The sequence below is a fragment of the Gymnodraco acuticeps genome, unplaced genomic scaffold, assembly GCF_902827175.1.
Source record: "Gymnodraco acuticeps unplaced genomic scaffold, fGymAcu1.1, whole genome shotgun sequence".
In the NCBI taxonomy this organism is placed as follows: domain Eukaryota; kingdom Metazoa; phylum Chordata; class Actinopteri; order Perciformes; family Bathydraconidae; genus Gymnodraco; species Gymnodraco acuticeps.
Genome location: NW_022990213.1, coordinates 470585 through 490688, shown reverse-complemented (window position 1 = coordinate 490688; position 20104 = coordinate 470585). Strand labels below are relative to the sequence as shown.

The 20104-nt window shown below is 43.4% G+C and overlaps 1 protein-coding gene and 1 non-coding gene across 2 annotated transcripts in view; one reads left to right on the top strand and one right to left on the bottom strand.

The window, feature by feature from the left end:
- clasp1a (cytoplasmic linker associated protein 1a) overlaps positions 1–20104 on the bottom strand; it is a 95553-nt gene that overhangs the window by 65693 nt on the left and 9756 nt on the right. Inside the window, 1 exon segment of the mRNA XM_034218423.1 lies at positions 136–214. Coding sequence (XP_034074314.1) covers positions 136–214 — 79 coding nt within the window.
- On the top strand, positions 607–733 carry LOC117547595. Its single transcript, XR_004569216.1, has one exon. It is a non-coding gene; the product is annotated as a U4atac minor spliceosomal RNA (small nuclear RNA).

Below are 20104 nucleotides of genomic sequence, written 5' to 3'. Positions count from 1 at the left end.
TTCAATGGGCGTATCTGTGGGAGGTTCTAAAAGCTCCTCTTTAGACATTTGAAGTAAGAGGCTTTAATCTACATTACACAAATATGATATTGTGTAATGATAATTTATTACAAGATATAATATATTGAATCTTACCTGTTCCCACGTGGGACCTAAATCTCTCCTGTAACCTCGTCACTAAGGCAGATAAGAGGTCCAAGCCGAGCAGAGCCACCTGGTGGAGACACAATAGAACACATGTATACATCTAAATGCTATTTAAATTACATTTGATCAAAAATAAACCACATGTATCTCTTGAATTCCCTTTGTGTTGTTCTGAATCACACATTCATGCAATAACCATTTGCTACAGCCATGGATATCTTGTGTTGAAGGCTGTTTTGAATATGCTCTGTTGCAAAGGATTGTGGGTAACAGAACCTTTGGATGTTTCTGAGCTCCTGCTTCATTATGCATGCCACTAGCCTCCTGCAACCTTCACAACATCTCATGTTGATACATTTGGTACACAATAAGTCAATAAAAGACACGTTGAGCCCTGCACCATGACTGAACACCACCTGACCAAACATTGATCTAAATGCCCTGCGCCTCATTAAAGTATCCAACCTTGTCTGGGGGTGAGTGAGCTTCTCAATGAACGTATAGTGAGAGTTGCCCTGCTAACACCAGATCAGCACATAAGCATCACCTGGGCTTCGGTCCAGAACATGGTGCAATTTTTGGAAACCCTAATTTTGTAAAGACAAATCTGAAACGGGGAGAATTTGAAGTGCGCCTATGCTGCCACCTAGTGTGATTAAAGTGAACTGACGAAGAGAAACAGTGACACAAAGCAATCTATTCAACTCTGGTGCTGGAGACTAGTGATGGGAATTATGGCTCTTTGAAGGGAGCCGGATCTTATGGCTCCGTTCCTTTGCCAGAGCCGTTCCAAAGAGCCGTAAGGGGGCGGGGTTACTATGTTTATCTGCGAAATATACCTTTTATAATTCAATCAAATGTAGCCCTGTTTGGACTAATGATGTATATATTGTGTAGTACACATATATCACCTTTGTATTGAAGCATTCAAAAGTAAAAATGACATGTTTAATATAATGATTTGCTGTGGCCAATTGTTTTCATTGCATTTACAGACCCTTGTAACTCTGATTGTAGAACCACGCTACACAAAGCAGATAGCAACACCTATACAAACTGAGCCTAAAAACAATCATAAATAAATAACATAATGAAAATACATGTATTGCAATGCTCAAAACAGCAGCATCCAACCGTCTCTAATCCTTGGATGTCACTGCACGCCGGAGCACCCGGAGCTCGGAGATCGTCATATCATTCTGTCTTGTATTACTTAACAACAAAACGAGCCGGCTCCCGTCGTTCACTTCAAAGAGCCGACACATCACTCATTTCTAGTAGAACTTAAATACTTAAAGAGAAGTTTTCTGACCAAATATTAGGAATACTGTGACATGCGACTTTCCCTTCATCTGGAAATGTTTGGTCTGCCTAATTTGTACCTCTGTGTTTGAACATTTTTAGAATACAACATTAAACATTGAGCAAGTTTTATGCTTTGTGACTAATTCATTTTCTACCTCCGATGTCAAAATAGCAGATTTACAGCATTCCAGGAGAGCCGGGTCATTCCTCGTCACAGAACGTTATTCTACTCTGAGCCAAGCCTCTCTTCTCTTGAGTCCATTGAGTCATTTGCATTTCAAGCTAGTACTTCCTGTATTTTCCTGCTTTTCCAAATGTCCCACTCGAAGAACAGGTAGTGAGCGTCCCGGCAGGCAGAAGGCCTGGTGGTATCTCCAGGCCTAATCCTCAGATCAGTCCCTTTGTTCTCCAACTGGAGGGAATCGCAGTCATGAGGTTGATGACAGGGCCCGAACAAAGAGTGGCTGAGAGCTGGGAGAGGGATCAGCTCCGTTTAACAAGGGCGTGCATCTCCAGAAACTCACTTTGACTTCAAATCTAGCTCCTCTTGGGTTGGATTGAATGAACCTGTCTTATTGAAACAACTGAAGGAAAACACTCTTTTCTCAACTCAGGAGAGCTGAGTTACAAAGGGACCATGGCAACAACGGCACCCTGTGTTTTAGAGGAAAGACACAGAATAGCACAGATGGCTAAACTCCCTCTTGCTGTCATCCACAACTGGACCCTCCGTAAACACACACACACACACACACACACACACCCACACACACACACACACACACCACACACACACACACACACACACACACACACCACACACACACACACACACACACACACACACACACACACACACACACGACCCCCCACAAAGCTCGAGACCCAAATCTCACAGACATCATCCCTTCCCAAATCCCCCACCCAACACACTCTCTTTTCACTTCTACTCTTCTTATCTGTAACACTGTCTCTATAGCAGCAGCAGATCCTCAATACAAATGATATTTCAATTCCTGAAGTGGATATCCTTCACCATATGAGATGAATAATGGTGTACACTAAATATGAGCTGCACTGTGGCCTAGAAACAAACCTATGAGACGGGGCAGGCCTGATGAAGATAGACACATCTCTCACTGCTACCAGTCTCTCTGTATGCCTTGTGTTTCTATTCAAGACAACTACCAGCCTACAGCTTGCAGGCTTTCCATCACCTGACCTTTGCAGAACATGGGAGGCTTTGGCACCAAGTATTCCTCTGCTTTCGTATTGTTTACTTCACTGCAGGACACAAAACATCATGCCTTCAAAAGGCAACAATAGTACAAATGTTCTCTCTTTTGCAATGTTTAAGATGCAAGATGTATGCTGTGAACAGGTACACATTGGAATGACTGATGCTGGCAACTCCATGGATTATCATATAGCCATTAGATCATCATGTGATACAATTGAACATTCAGCCAGAACGAGGAAATGAGATGGAATAATGTCAGAAAGCATAAACGGATGAATCCAGCTAGATTGGAACAGCACTGATGGTCCTGATTGCAAAAAGAACGTGACCTTAAAGTTGCAATGTATATAAGTAAGAACTTCTCCTACTTTTTTCACGATGTCTCACTGTTTAGTCCGAGTCCACCTTATGGGGGCGACTGCGGCTGCGAGGGAGTACGGTTGTCCTTCAATTGGAAGGTTGGGGGTTATACTCTGCAGCCAACATGGCGCTGTGTCCTTGGGAAATACTTAGAGTTGGCCCGGCCAACGGTGTGTGAATATTTGTGATTGTTAGCTTACTTGAGCAAAGTGCACTGCTCTGTATAAACAAGGTGTGAATGATGACTTGTAGAATGTAAAGCGCCTTTGAGGGGTCGTAAAGACTGGGTTATACCGGCTATATAATCACTGTCCATTTAACATTTACATATGAATACATGTATCCAGATTCCAGAGACCAGAACAAATCAGACCATGAAAGGATGCAATGATTGAGGGTTGTAATATTTGCCATGTACAGATTAAAATAAGATTGACAAGCTGGAAGAACAAGTGAAAGCAGACATACATCGATCCTTTTAACAGTGGACAAGGCAGCCAGCCACATCCCAATCACAGTCAGAGCACTAAAGCACAAATGTGTCAGTGTGTAGACTTGAGGCCACCATGTGCTCAGACGCACTGAGACAGAGAAGGAGGCAGGCTGAATCTTGCCTTTGACTTTATCCGTAGCTGCTGGGTATGTATGACAGAGCACTTCATTTACATACCAGCTCAGACTGGGCAGGTTTCTGTCTGCACCTGTGTGAATAACAACCAACAACTTGTCTCTGCTCTGCTTTCATGCGTCCTGTTGGCCCCTACATCGTTGGGGTTCCATTGAAGATGACATCCTGCTGCTTTTTGCTTCATTGTTGTAGCTGTCTTAACACACCATGGGTCTTCAAAATAAGAAGGTCAAAGTAAGTTAGAGACTAATGTGTATGTGAACCCATCATTACATGGTAAACAGTAAGTTCTCCTACCTGTGGAGCTTCTGTTTAGGATTTGGAAGAAGCTCATTTTCCAACATTGCAGCTATAGAAATCACACATGACCAATGTAAGACTTAAAGGTAGGAACGGAGAAACCAGCTCGAGTGCGCTAGAATTTGAAAATACACAACCGGAAAAAATCTGCCTCTTCCTTCAGACTTCCTTCCAGAGCCCCTCCTCCAACACACACGAACGTGCACGTGACCAATGAGGGCACGAGATAAGTTTGTGCGCAGATGGAAGGCTGACAGGCAGGTAGGCCATCCAGTTATTTGCCGTGGGCCGAGGCAGATGATTGGTCGTGCTTTTTACAGCGCCACAGCTTCCACAGATGAAATATTTGTATGTATTTATTGTCAAAGCACTGAATGTGTTCATTGCTATCGGACGTTAAGAGCATTCCATGGGATATAACAACAAGTGTTTCTGAAGTGAATTGCCTTCCCCACCTTTAAGGAAGTTGCAGAGGGAATGCAGAAACGTACTGTTGGATCTAAAGCAGTAGCCTGTGATCAAACTAACCCACTAACATCCATACCAGCTCAATAAAACATATGTGCCTGTTGACGCTGTAAATCTCCATCCGTCTCTGATGTGGAGGAGCCTTTCAATGAAATCAAGGATTTCTCTCTGGTGTCCTGCCTGTCATCTCATTGCCAGTGCAAACACCATGCTCAGGCTCGTACACAGACACAAAGACATAAGACAAAGGCTAAGGCAGCGATTTCCTCAAAATGAAGAGAACAGCTGGCTATGCTGTCCTTTTCCACAGGGAGTGCATTCACACACACATTACCATCTCAATCCCCAACAAGAACATCTCAGTTGATCAAATGAAGCTTTCAAAAAGACGTGCTCAGTAAGTCTTTACTATGTAAACAATGAAACTGTACTCAGAACAGTTTAAAGTCAAGTCTGCCTCTTCCACACAGACACAGCAGGCTGTAGTTTGTTGCAGCGTGCTGTGATTATGCAGCATACCTGGCCCTCCTTCCTGCCGCATGACACTAACTGGATTCTGATGTCTCAGGCACTTGCATAAAGATCGGGCTTTGTCTGGACCGTATCTATTTTCAACTGAAATGACACTGAAACTGTAACTCTCAAGCCAATAACTCAAAGCCTGACTTCTGTACAATTGCAGGATCCGGATTAAATCCTGCAGGACATCATCTGCAGGAATGCTTTTAAGCTGTTAGCAGTGATTCTGCAAACTACCATTAGCCTTCAAACTGACAGAAGAGGTGGACTTTCCCCCGGTGTGTGTTCGTTAGTAGCTCGTCCACTAAGCCACAGCACAAGACGAGACACGTGCCTATGTTTGCAGAGGAGCTGGAAAGCTAATGTGTGCTGTAGATCACGGTGGAAAGTAGTGGCTGCTTTAAAGTTCAAAATGAGCAGAGAAAGGACATGCTGGCTGTTTAAGGCCGGCAGTGGATGGGGCTCATGATACCAAAAACATTTATCATGTAGTATATTGTACATTTCTACTTTTTCTGAACTGATTTTGTTTCCAATCTGTAATGGTAATATAGAAATGTGATACAATTTAAGATGCATTTTCGGAGCTAAGTAAGAAAATGTCATTATCCAGAAGCATGAACTATTGCATTGACTTGCTTCTCCAGAGCCAACAAAGAAAAAGCAACTAACTTGTTAGCAACCACCAGTTTTAAGACACGTATCTTCAGACATGTTTAATGACATTCAAATCTCATATGCTTGTGTTACCTACAGACGTTATTTCAGCCATCTAACCAAAAACGTAAAAACGTTGAACCTGGGCACGGGAAGTGCTAAAATGATAACAAATGTCCTGGTTCAGGCGCCATTTCTGCACTGATCGATACCTTGCTCAAGGACAGGCTGACATTACAACCATTGTTGCAGGAGAGAGGATTCTTGGCACGCACAGCCAACATACTGCAGATGTGTGTTGGAACCGGGATGTGTGAATCTGGTCTTGTGCCAGCGTGTGGAGTGCAGCAACAACGTTATCACATCCCTGAGGTGTGATTGGCCAGCAGCGACCACAGTGACTCCGCTTGGTTCAGCCTGAGGCCTGGACTGTACACTAAACCCTCACTATGCTACACACCCGACAGCGCTAACACACGCACAGCACACACAGAAGAACTCGTTGCACACTCCGGTTCACTGCCCGCGGAGACGACTCTTCATGCTTGAACACCTGCAGTGAAAACACTGAAACGAGAGCAGCCTCCTCCAGACATACTGCCACTGATACTAACATGTGCGTTCTCTCCCTCTCTCTCTCTCTGGTTCAGGTTTAAATATATTTAATCTAGATTTATGTAAGCTTTATGAGCATGACTATGACTATGGCAACCCGTAACAGGAAAATCAACACTTAACCCTTCAAGTATGTGGAAGAACATAAGTGGCGTTGCAGTGTTCTCTAATGGAATTGGAAACGTTTTCAGATGTCATTTATGGTGGTGTTAAAAAAAGAACCTAACTTACAAAGTGTGTTTGTTTGTATTGATACACATTTGTATCTGGGCCAAGTGTTGCCTATAGTAGAGCCAAGAGTAAATGACATGAAATGAAGCAGGAACGACATGCAGCAGAGGGCCCTGCCAAAACCACAACCATGCAGCACCTAGACGTGGAGACCTGCAGACCTACGATGAGAAGATGCTCCTTCTACTTTAGTTTGACGCCTCAGCGTTTCCGAGGTGCACAACAACAAGGAGAGCTCATTATGTTGCAGTGTAACAGTGAGCAAAGAGCAAGGGATCACATCTGTTGACTAAACATATGATTCCCATCATCTGCAAGCGCTGAGCCTTCAGTGATCCTCCTGCCATATAAGGTTCCTCTCCTTTCATTTGCCATGCATGAAGACAAGCCATCTTATCAACACAGACACAGGATCACCATCTGTTGATCATGAGAATCATCTGGCTCCATCTGATAGAGGGGAAAAGGTTGCAGTACTAAAGCAAATGCAACACTTTTTAATATCGTTTTCACAACATGATGTACAAACTTCACAAACTCTAAACTAGTAGTGGTTGTGCTTTATTCATGCTACAGCTGCTGTGCAACATAATAATGCACACCACAGTCCCACACACACGTGCATATACGTACATAGTTTGACACACACCAAGCACAATCACAGCCCTATCATTAGCTCTGTCTGATAACAGAAGTAAACAACACTTCAGCTACGGCACTTTTCTCAGCAGATTAGGCACGCAGAACAGAGGGGGAGAGGACAGAGAAGTGAAGGGACAGAAAAGGGTATAGAATAGTGATTGATCCATATGGATTACTACAGAACACTGAACCAATATGGCAGACACATGCAGGCGAGTGAGAGCAAAGCATTGTAATAGATGCCTAAAGGTTGATTTTCAATTGGTTTCATTTTGAAGCAATCTTTGAACAGCCAACTGTGTCCTAGGGGTAGAGATGTGGCCTATCAGACGGCAACCACGGGACGGGTGGTGCCGCAAGCTAAAGTGCTCATGAGTCACAGGCAGATAACTAAACACAGCAGCAGCAAACACACCAACACACTAATACTGCAGTATCACACATCACAGGGGAAACAAACTTATTCTATAGTTTGACAGGTCAGCTGTTTTACAGGAAACCTCTTGTCGTCATCGTCATCATCATCATCATCATCAAAGAGCACATCCAAACCAACAGGGGTCCAGTGTAGAGAGCAGAGAGACACTGGGTCCCTGAGGTCACTGTGACCACTGTTCACCACATGCAATTCTCTGTCATCACTAAAACAAACCCTTGTATGTAAACACAATCCACTTCATTCAGATTTACATAATACTAGGGATGCTCCGATGGAGATCGGCCGATACTCACTCTCTACCGATCGATCGGTGCTCTCTAAACATGCCGATCGCGAGAGCCGATCGCATGACGTGAAATACATGACACTTTTCTCTGTGTGCGGCAAAACAAGCTCGGCAAAATGGCTTCACCAGTCTGGCAGTATTTTAAGGTGTCCGAAAAAGACAGTAAAACAGCGGAATGCAACGTGTGAAGCAGAAATCCTGCAGCTCCGCCCGCCGGACCGGTGAGCGCAGCGAAACACAAGAGTTAGACCTAACTCACTTAGCTATTTTATCTACCTCTGGAACAAGCTAAACTAGTTATTATAAATATATTTATTCTTCACTGTCGGGTCACTCATTACTAGATCAGTGAGCTGCATGAGATACTGACAGGCTGTCAGGAGAGAGAGAGAGGGGGAGAGAGAGAGGGAGAGAGGAGGAGAGAGAGAGGGAGAGAGGAAAAGAGAGCGCTTCTGCTAATTTCTCCCGTGTTATTATCCAAAGTGAATTAAACTTGAATAATGTACATGATTTTGAATGTAATAATTAAGTTGATTGTTGTTTGTGGAAGCTCCAGTGAATGAGCCCCATTAACTGAGTTTTAAACATCACTTTAAATGGAAGATTTAAAGTGATGTTTAAATCTTCCATTTAGGCCCCGCCCACTCGATCGGATCGGCGATCGGTATCGGCCGATACTGATTCCGGCGATCGGCCCCGAAATTGGCGATGGGAGCTCCCTGCATAATACTCATATAACAGCAGTACTGGAAGGACTTTCAACGTTTGAGGAGACTTCAATAAACATGTTGCAGCAGAATCCAGCTACCCAAAACCTAAGCTGAACTGAATGTTGGACTGTATTGCAATGTGTGAGCCTCTGACACAAAGTGAGTGTCTGTTGATAACACACATACACTGCCAGGGCACCTGCCAGACAGGATAGAGGAGGACGTCTCTCTGTAGGCAGACAACGGTGCTAATGGAAGTGGCAGCAAAGCTAACGGCTACAAAAACAAGTGGACATTTAGGCAGGGAGACAGCTGACTCAGGAGGTCAGACGGACACACAGCTACACACCAGGGCATTGTTGGATCCCAATGGATGAAAGGACAGAGATGCATACCTTTACAATAGTGTGGTACATGCATAGGTTTGGGAGGAAATTCATGTTGTTTAGATCACTATATTATCTCACTAGTCGCTAAATCTTGCTTTACTGAATATTTCATATTACAAAGCATCACTTTGAAGTACACTACAATAGAATACTATTATTTCTCCACTTCAGTTCATATGTATGTAACCCTGCATTACAGAGCTTGTAGAGACAGTGACTGTATTAAGTTTGAGAAAGATACTCAAACTAGTCCTAAAGAAAGACCATCCTTAACAACAAAAAGTGTTGTGACCGTAGTGTGGCGACCTTCAGGAGTCATGAGGACTTCCAAGGAGAACCTCAGGCAGCGCTGGGGGGGAGAATACAGCAATCATTGGTGTATTCAGGGACATGTGTTCACCTTGTGTTAACTAAATGAGTTTCTTAACAAAGTTGATTGTACTCTCCTTTTGAGATTTGATTTGTTACATTTTTTGCAAGTGATGTATTTAAATATTGAAGTAATATGAAAAACACCAGTATATTTCTGTATGTACCAACACACTCTTTCAACCAGGACATTTCTGTATTTAACAACACACTCTTTTGTGTAGGACAGCGATCTTTGGTTCTCACTATGGACCATGACAGAGCATATTATATATCATACTGTTCAATCCACTCAGAGGCTTCCTTCCTGGGCCCGGCTGACTCTGCAGAACTAATTGCCAGAGTGATAACATGATATGGGCGTCAGCGCTCCAATGGGCTGACATGGAAAATAACATGCACGAGAGCTGATCAAAGGAAAATTGACTGTGCAAAAATACTCCTTAGAATTTGAAAAGTATAATCCCTGGATTATAGCAAGTGTTTACAGGGTTGTTTCATCACACATTTCTCAGTTCCTGAGCGGGGTCAGAGCATGTGACCAACAGGATGCAGCTTCCTGGGGCAAGTCAGTGTCACTCAAGCCCCCGTTAGTGACGGATGCACAAACATGCCACTCTCCTTTCACAGCTAGAACAAAAGAGATTATTTTAATATTAATTAAAAACGCAACTGGATCATCCAAACTGCCAGAGACACTTAAGTAGGGGAACGGAAACACTAGGGACATGCTCACACCAACAATAACATTTGATTGATTGGGGTATTGTTTGTTAGTTTTGATATGAACATTGAATTTCAATCTTAGATACAATACCCTAGCATTTTGGATATGGCAATCATTTATTATTATATGTATGACTTAATAGGTTGTGCAGCCAGTTATTTAATATCGCTGACAGTGGGTGACAGGAGGAGGGGGGCTATGTGGGCAACGCAGCACTGAGTTTGTGTGTGTCCACTCACAGTAGAGAAGCGACAATAGAAAGCGCAGATGGTATATATTGATATGTATCGATATTTCAATATTTTTGACAACACTACTCTATTACGTACGGAGCCCTGGAGGGTTCATAGAGAGAAAAATAAATAAAACGTGGCCACGTTTTACTTTCTCGTGCGCACGCTTTAGTAACTCGTGCGCACGAGTTACTAAAGCGTGCGCACGAGTTACTAAAGCGTGCGCACGAGTTACTAAAGCGTGCGCACGAGTTACTAAAGCGTGCGCACGAGTTAATAAAGCGTGCGCACGAGTTACTAAAGCGTGCGCACGAGTTAATAAAGCGTGCGCACGAGTTACTAAAGCGTGCGCACGAGTTACTAAAGCGTGCGCACGAGTTACTAAAGCGTGCGCACGAGTTAATAAAGCGTGCGCACGAGTTACTAAAGCGTGCGCACGAGTTAATAAAGCGTGCGCACGAGTTACTAAAGCATGCGCACGAGTTAAAAAAGTATGGCCTCGTTTTGTGTGTGTGTGTGTGTGTGTGTGGGGGGGGGGCATTTGTTTATGATAGTATCGTTCGTTCCGGTGCACTCCGGCAGGACAATAGCACATCGAGATGAAACACATTTCTTTCACTTGGGAATACACTTAACTATGGGGAACCAGATTTGTTTAAAGTACTGTTCGTGGTAATTTGAAAACAAATGCCGGTGGTGTCGGATACACACGAACACGCACACAGAGCTGAGCTGAGCACACACACACACATCATGCGCCCCGGTGACAGGACATCTCCTTCATAAAACGAGGGGGAATACTCTGGTAGTTCGATGTGTGTATAGGTGTGTGTGGTTAAACGTAGCAGCCTCGATCTCTATTCAGCGGTTCTAATGAAGGGAAACGCAGTGAAGTAAACAGTAAAAGGCACAGCTCTTTGCAGCTGGTGCTGCTCTTCTCAGATTCTGCTGAGTTACACGTTACTGCCTCCAGTGCCCTGTACGACGAAGCCAGTTCAACAGACCCTGGACCTGGACATGTTCGATTTACCCGGCTTAACTGACCCTAACAAACGCAATGTCGATAAGCGGTCCTACGAAGCTGGTTATCAACTCAGTAAATCAACCAGGGTTTCTCTGTCCGGCTGAGAGCGCGCTCACGTGAAAGGGACGGGGTTAGCAACATTTGACCAATCACAAACATGGAGACGCGTGCTGACAGCGCAGCGTCATACTTCATGAATGAATAGTGTAAATAGCAAATCCTGCTTCGTAGTACAGGCCACTGGTGCCGCAGAGATTTCATAAAGTGAAGGAGGTTTTTTCCTTCTATAAAACAGCTGTGGGCAGCAGATACTGTGAGTCACGGACAGGAATCCCTCAATTTAAATAAAACGAGGCCACGCTTTATTAACTCGTGCACACGCTTTAGTAACTCGTGCGCACGCTTTAGTAACTCGTGCGCACGAGAAAGTAAAACGTGGCCACGTTTTATTTATTTTTTATTTTTCTCTCTATGAACCCTCCAGGGCTCCGTAATTACGGGCTCAAGAGGATCATATGTAAAAAAAACTGCATTTGGCTAAACTATAGTGATCACTTAGGTTTCAATCTCAACCTGCCAATCATAGGTATAGACACTAGAGAGTGTGCCAGGTTGTTTCTTGACAGTAAACGTCAATAGGCAAAACATCTGCAATTGGTATAGATTAGGCATTAGAATCCCTTTCTCATAATACTAAAAAGCCCTATGCAGTGGATGGAAGGATGCTGGTCACAATCAAGTGTTTCAGTTCAGTCTAGGGGGTAATAAGCTGATCACAGAGGGGGGGTAGACACTTGTGTGGAAAATAGTTGACTTCAAAGCCCTCAACAACCAGAACCCCCCACCCCCTACCTCACAGACCTGCTGCACCACCACACCCCTACCCGCTGCCTCCGCTCATCAGAAGCTAACCTCCTATCCATCCCCTCCAGCATCAATCACCGGACCTGGGGGCACAGAGCCTTCTCCGTTGCTGCCCCCTCCCTCTGGAACTCACTCCCACAACCCATCAGAGACTGCACTGACCTCACCACCTTCAAAACACTCACAAAAACTCACCTCTTCAACCTGGCTTTTAATGTGTGATTGTTGTTATATTACTTGATTTTAATTTAACTTTAACTATATATATTTATTTGTTGTTCTTTTCTTTTCACTATCTCTGTAAAGCGACTTTGAAGACCTGTACAAAAATAAATGTATTATTATTATTGTGTGTAGGGTTGACTGAATGCCATTGCTCAGGGAGAAGACACAGCAGTGTCTGGCTGCTGCACTGATCATGGCTGCAGTGTTATCTACCACAGGACAATGGCAATACAGACTGTTACACTGGACAACATCAGAGGAGAGACTACTGCAACAACAACATCAAATAACAGTATATCATATTCCATCACATACCAAGCCAAAACAACTTTAGGAAATCATTTGCCAAAATATGAGCTGTGACTACAGATTTAGAATCTACACGGAGTTCAACACGAGAAGCGAAAGCAGGAGATGCAGGGAGCGAGCCGAGCATGTTTGTATATGATGTTCAGAAGAGACACTGAAGAACATACAGTAAAGAGAACTTTGCATTCTTCTGATAAGCTGACACAATCCCTTCAGAAACAGAATATGACACAACAGAGGACAATTAACTGAGACATGAACACACATGAGTTGTGATGAGAACACAACACAAACTCACACCCTGATACTCAGCTGAGCAGAGCCAGCAGGTTCCTTTCTCTGCCACACACTGAAATACACAGCTGTGACATGGGCTTCTATTCTCACAGCAGTAATGTGCTGGGACTGTAGTGGTGATCACACTTGGCCTATAAACAGGTCACAAACACAATATGCTCTTGGATTAGCAAATTGTAGCAGAATATCATATGAGATATTTCATCAGCCATTAAGAACCACTAAACATGGATATGAGTGGCAGTCTAGACTTAGGATCTCTCTCAGTTCATTCATTTGTGCTAGGATGTTACTCCTGTCTATCACACGTCCATATCCATCCCCGTATACCCATAATGCTTTGTTTTATTGGACCTGACTCCTGCTTTAGAAAGATATGTTCTCTTCAAATGAAACAATAGATTAACACTTAGCTAGCAATAAGCCCCTAAAAACATTGTTTCTTAATCATGGGAGATTCTAACATCAAGGTCCCATCTATGAATGTTGCCAATGTACAGTTCAGACTTGTTGTAGTGGATATGTACTGCCTGATATGGCCCCTCAGTCATCTGTCAGTGTGCTGTTATGAGAGGAAGCAGAATCCATCTCCCCTCTCCACCTGCCACACAGTTGCTCTCATTCATTGCCAACCGATTGATGCTGAATGGAATTTATAATTCAATTTACGTTCACAGTGTGTTGGTAGACCAACAGGGAAAGAATGCATCACTTTTCATCAAGAATCATGATATGCTAACCAATTGGGAAAAAACTAACTGTATCAAAAATGTGCTGGTGCATTTTGAATTGGACTTCATCTAACATCCATCGTTGAATATGCAATGGATTTGCAAACCACAAGGAACTGGTAGCCTAACTCATGGCAAAGAGGGAAACATCCCTGAGTTGAGCAGATGAAATAAGAGAGCAGATTATGACTATGCGGTTAGTGCCCCCAAACCTGGACGGATTCATACTAGCAGTGATGGGGGGGTCATTAGGATAAGGGGATTTACGGCTGCTGCTGCTGCTGCTGGTGACACACAAAGGAACATATTTTTGACACAGTGCAATCGAACAAATGCCAGAAAAGCAGAGATAGCATTCTGTCAGAGAAAAGAAAAGGAGGCGGGAGGTTTCTCGGTGTTAAAAATAGGGGGGTGTGGAGTCTAGAGAGAGGGCAGAGGAAAGGGACGGCTGTGGGTGAGAGTGAGAAAAGCCTCTACAGAAGCAAATGGAGCAGAGTAGGGCTGAACGATGAATCGATTTGAAATCGAAATCGCGATTTGAAATGATGCGATTATCAAATCGCAAAGCCTGCGATTTTTTAAAAAACTTTATTTTTATTTTATTAAAAAAAAAGAAAGAAATGTCTTCTTCTTGTGTGTCAGTCATCCACACCAATCAGAAGTGCTGTGCTCCACATGTACCAGCCATTGCTAACCAATCAGAAGTGGCCCATGATAGAAGGCAATAGACAGATTGATCCAATCACCTGCCAAGTCTTTTAATGCTCCATCACATGTTTCTATTACAGGGTGCATCTTAAACTGAAGCTTGACTTTAAAGCAACCCAAGGGAAGTTTCATGTAAGTTTAGTTCTTTCACTCGTAGCTAGGGCTGCGGGGGTGCTAGAGACGGGAGCACGTTGATACGACCTTCCTAGCCGGAGGTATGGCCGCATTTTACAATAAACTTCCGTTTTTCGCTTAAAAACAAATATCGTGTACAAGCGTCAGCAGGAGGTCAATCACTCCCCTCTGCTCCTCCTGCTCCATCTATTGCTGATCATGGTGCTACGCTGTTGCCGAGCCGGCTCTGCTGGTGTTGGAAACACACACATGTAGAGCTATACTCTGGACCTCTGCTCCTACAGCCCTGCACAGAACACACTCGCATGACTGAATACACCTACACAAGAGAAATGTTTTGGAATGTGTGTAGGTAATGGTCTTTAGTAGTCAGGTGTGCCCCATTTCTCACCCAAAACATGGTTGGACAGGCTTAATGCTTTGACTTTGGCCAATTCTCTCTTCAAACATACATTTACTAGAGAATGACATTCACTTAAATAGGTGTTGATCTTTTGAATTGGTAGAGAAACACTTGTGCTTAAATCTTGCGACTTAACCCAATTACGGCAATGCCGCGAATATCACAAAAATGACTCATTCCAACCTTTAATATTTTCATAGTAAGTAGTGCATTTTATTTATTTGACTTTTTTGACGATGTACTTTCATTTTACAATGTTTATTGTAACAATAAATCACACAGCTCTACCACAATCACACAACATACAGAAGTGTGGCAGGGCTGCTTCATTCATTACACACACAGAAACCTCCTGACTGTACACTAGAACCATTAGGCCTTATGCAACTCTCACACACACGTCTTTTGGGTTTTGTGAATCAGCCAAATTTGAAAGCAAGGGCAAAATACACATTGTGTGCTGCTGCATCATCTTGAAGGCAGCAGAGCGCTGTGTGTCGCAGCTTTTCATCTGAGCTTAGCACAAATCTCCGCCCTCCAAATGCTCACCAAGTTGCATTGGTTAAGGATTACCACTTGACAGGGGGCTGTGCCAAGGCTCCAAAGTCCCCCTTCAAGCTGAAATGACTGGTTCACTCTGGAAATGGACCTTAACCTGGTGTACAAGCATGCTCAATGCACATGGGCTTAGAGTAGAGGGAAACAACTACGCAGCAGCAGAGGTGTTTTTCTATACGTGTGTTTGTGTGTGTCCAAGGTTGATTGATCCAAAGTGTTAGCACAGGCTTTAGACAAAGGTTACACAGGCTTCTCCATGGGTTTGCCACTGTCAATCACACTGACTTCACACATACACACACTCTACTCCCACAATGTGCTGATGCAGTAAATGAAGGAGAAATGCTATTGATCAAGTAAGTCCATGAGGGAGAGCCGCAGTCACAAACAAAGAGAGAAGCCAGTCTCTTAAAGACACAAAGTACAGTGTCTCTAGGATCTCTTCAAAGTTGGGTCGTGTTCCATTACCAGAGGTCTTTGTGCTAGAATGTCTTACATTGGAGTGAATCAAGAAAACAAGACTGAGTGAGTTCAAATCATCAGAGGATCAAATCATGAGAGTGAAGTGTGAAGGACACATGTGTTGCTGCTCTTTCTATCCTGTCAGCTTATTGGTCAGTTTGCATCGCCCTGGTGTTGTGTAGAGTCCAAGGCAAACATTCACTTGACATGGGAATACCCGGGAAGTCGCAGGCGGCAGAAAGAGTTGTGATGTGAGTTCATGTTTGCTAACAAATTCAGAAGTTATATTCCATTTAGCATGGCAAACAAAATGCACACAACTTTGTTTGCACAGTTAAGGATGTTTAATGACATTTTGCCATCCTCGTAAAGCTCATGCTAAATGTGCACAACAGTATGTGAATGGGAAAACGGATTCTGTCGATACTCGTCAAAGACTAAAATAGAAGACAAGAGAGAGGGCAATAGTGCAAGGGAGGATAAATTCAACATTTTGAAATAATCACGTTAAGTGTTATTTTTTTATATTGGACAATTCTGCTGACCTCATAGCTGACTCACATTTAGCAGAATAGGCCTCTTGTCTTCCTAGGCCACATCACTTGCAATAACCTGTTGAAACATCATATTCCCCTGCAGGGCAACAGAACAGCCTTTTACGAGTACTTCAAAGTGGTGTCATTGAGCTGCAGTAATCTGTCCAGTCTTTGATGAGGCCAGCTGCTCACTCCTCCCTACAGCATCTCTCATCTTTAGGTCCCACCTACTTGTTCCACATCCAAGTTAATCAATCCATCAAAGTTGATTTATATAGCCCAATATCGCACATTTTACATCTGTCTCATTCGACTTTACAATTTGTATGGAATATGAATATGACTATCTATCCTTGGACCCTCACATCGGACAAGGAGAAACCTCTAAGTGTGCCACCATGATTCAGTTAGTGACAACATCACATGAAAGTCATCCCGACAGCTTGACAAACTGAGCTTAGTTTATGTTGAAGAAAGACATCGCCTGGGTCCAGTGCTAGGGCCTCTGTGTGTGCAGTAAAACCCTTTTATACATATATGTATATCAAGTGATGAATGGAGTGGGATACGCATGCAAACTCATAACAGCTATCTGTGTTGAAGGAAGGAATAGCATTACCATCCTATCTAAAACCATAGCAGGAGGCGTGTGGCGCAGTGGATAGAGCGTTGGTGTTGGGATCAGGGGAGCACAGGTTCAAACCCCTCTGCAGTCAGCATGTCGTTGTGTCCCTGAGACACTTCACCCCAAATGGCTCCTGTGGGGATTGTTCACAGTGTTGAATATGTAAGTCGCTTTGGATAAAAGCGTCTAACATGTAATACAATGCTCAGAAACGAGCAGTGGAGCCTAAGCAGGAAATACACCAAGGCACGGACAATGGCTCCCAAAGACAGCCCCACTCCTCCAGTCTGCATTTGAGAAACACCGGCTTGAGCATATTTCACAGACAGCTATAGCTGACCTGAATGATACCCCAGGAGGAGCAGGAGAGACTGTGATCATGCTAGGTTCCTAATGCATCTGAAACAAAGGCAGAAACTGAACTCATGCCTGGTACTAGGTAATCAAGAAATAGAAATGTCTAGTTACTCATCAGGACAACAGCTTTCAAACACATATAGAATAGGGCACACTCTGTCTGTCAGTATCACATTGTTGGTAAGACAACAGAAATGACTCCAGCCACTCTGCCCAGACATGGCTGAGCATTACAGTTGGCACCAGGTTGTCTGAGCAATCATTTCATGGCTCCTCCACCCGGAGGGAACTGCTCCCCCCTCTCTATTGATTAAGTCAGTAAACCACCTCAGCTCCCAGGCTCGTCCCTGCACAGCGGGAGGTGGAGACGGAGATGAAGGAGGGGAGAGTTGATGTGATGGATGGATACTGACAAGAACTGGTAGCCTGGAGGTGAGAAAAGAGGGATGAAGTACACTGCACATGTCTGGTTACTGGGGCTGTGGGGTCATTCAGCACTGTGAGTTATACGTAGACTTGCAATGCATTGTCTGACCAATCCATTAGATGATCAACAGAAAAAGCAATTGGTAAATGATGGATGAATCGTTAAGTATGTTTACATGCAACAAGGACATTTCTTTGGATAAAGGCTTGAAAGGACACGTTTAAAAAGACCTTTGACTATGAGAAACTGGGATGGAGACAGCTCACTATCTATAAACCAAACGATAAATCAAGTCATCTGGAAGATAATCAGCAACTTCATCGATCAATAGAATGGCTAGAATGGGTCAATCAAATGTCATGTGTTTTTCTTGCTTTTCAAATGAAAATGCCCTAAACTCCACAATTCTGTTCCGTTTCAATCCAAGCTGTTTAAATCCTTCTCAAGTACTAGTACTTTTGCTTTGCTTAGTTTTCCATTATACAATGGACGACCCTCTTCCACGTTTCCTTCATTATTATGATTCCTTAATGATCATTTCTTAATCAGAATTCTAAGGTGGGCGTAGCCTGCTGTGTTACTTTCATACGTTGTGATACATTTGACAATCTGTGTATGTTTGTATGTATGTTTTTCTTTTAAAACAAAAAAACGATAAGAAGAAAATGCCAAAAAAGAACGATAATGTGGGCGTGGGCGGTGGTATTGCACAGATAAGGATGAAGCAACAATTACAGAGCAGACAGGGAACACTTGATACGTCCAGGAGGGTTGAGCATGCAGAATGAACAGATACACCCAGACTGCTCCAGAACATCTACAACCACCATCACAGAGGGTGTTTCTCAATGTCGAGTACGCTTGCTTGGTAGCACATGTCTTCCGAGTCACTTGCTTCAGAAGCCAGGCAAGAATCCTTCCTGGCATTCGGAAAACGAAGAGTGGAACAGGCTAGCAAGTGTGCGTCATACGAGAGGCCCTGCCTTACATTTTCCGCCACAGATTTGGGGAAATTGGTCCGTGCGCAAAGCATTGTGGGGATTTTAAGACCGCGGAGTCTACACATGTGCAGCCTCGAAATGTGTCGCTACGAAGTACGCCGGACTGGGTATAATTCCAAGTATGCTGGACATTGGAACAGTCCTTCGGCGGCACTCGGTGACGTAGTATGCTTGAAATAGTGGCTCTGCAGCAGCTTTACTCGACATTGAGAAACACCCAGAGAATCCTGTGTGCTTCTGTCAAACACTTCCTCCTCACTCACTCTTCCATAACAGCACCACACCTCTGCAGTTAGCCCATCATTAGGTGTATACTATGCACACTTGTTTCGAGTTGATTCAGCAGCTGAAACCAGCCGGGATGTGGCTGTTGACTTGACACACCCTGAGATGGAGATCACTCTGACAACTGCACCAGGAGGTGTCCATCTACCGAACACATGACTCGCTTCATTTGAAATTGCATGTGCATGAATCATGAAAGTGTTCTATTTAGAAAAGGAGAATAGCCTGACAACAGAAATCACTGATGTTCATGCTTGATGCTCCATTATTAAGAGTCGTTTCCAAGGATCTGCTGATCACGTTCACACACATATCACTTTGTTCAATTCCGCTCATTTGTTTGTGTACAGAACTTTAGGGAAGAGATGGGGAAGTGGTAGCAAATGAAACATTTTGGCTGGGCGTTTGTTACAAAGACCCTTCAGCAGAGTTTAGAAGGAACTCCGATCTTTAGAAATACCTTTGGTTTGACAGATAGGCTTCACTCTGAACTGATCTACTGCATGTATTATGGTTTGAAGATGACCAATAACAGACAAGTAAGCTTTTCTGTTTTCAACTTGGGACTCATGGAGAATTTGCAGAGCAGGAGGTTACTGTGGGTTATGGTGTTGTCAGATACCAACATTTTGGTTTCGATACCGATACCAAGTCAAGAATTGCGATTCCGATTCTTTTTCGATACTTTTCTTTTATTATTTTCATGATAAATAAAATTATAGTTTATCTGTTAAGTGTTTTTTTACAACATGGTCTCTTCTTTATACTTGAGTTTATGTGATTTCTTTGATAGTTAACTTTATATTATATTAACATGTAATAGTACAGTAATATAAATAATTATTGACTAAATGTACATTGCAGATGTTAGCCACATTGGTAAGTTAGCTAA